At 44.8% G+C, this 221-nt stretch overlaps 1 protein-coding gene across 1 annotated transcript in view; it reads left to right on the top strand.

The window, feature by feature from the left end:
* LOC119594333 (heat shock 70 kDa protein 12A-like) overlaps positions 1–221 on the top strand; it is a gene marked incomplete at its 3' end in the record, with an annotated part of 15,558 nt that overhangs the window by 9,175 nt on the left and 6,162 nt on the right. Inside the window, 1 exon segment of the mRNA XM_037943392.1 lies at positions 3–51. Coding sequence (XP_037799320.1) covers positions 3–51 — 49 coding nt within the window.

Below are 221 nucleotides of genomic sequence, written 5' to 3'. Positions count from 1 at the left end.
AGGAGAGCGGGTCGCCCATTCCGGTGCCGGCGATGCCCGAGCTAGACAGAGGTGCGAGCCAAGGACATGTTGCTTTCATGTTGCCTCATTGCTGTGGTCTTTGTCGTTACCTTTATGGTCAGGGTTGATCTGATTAGTCATATGATTACCGTTTTTTTTTGTGGTCATTTTTGTTCTTTTTGTTAACATTGTCATCATTTTTCTTGTGGTCTTCAAGCTAA

Source organism: Penaeus monodon, chromosome 33 (assembly GCF_015228065.2).
Source record: "Penaeus monodon isolate SGIC_2016 chromosome 33, NSTDA_Pmon_1, whole genome shotgun sequence".
Classification (NCBI taxonomy): Eukaryota; Metazoa; Arthropoda; class Malacostraca; order Decapoda; family Penaeidae; genus Penaeus; species Penaeus monodon.
This window is presented reverse-complemented; position numbering and strand designations above follow the sequence as displayed.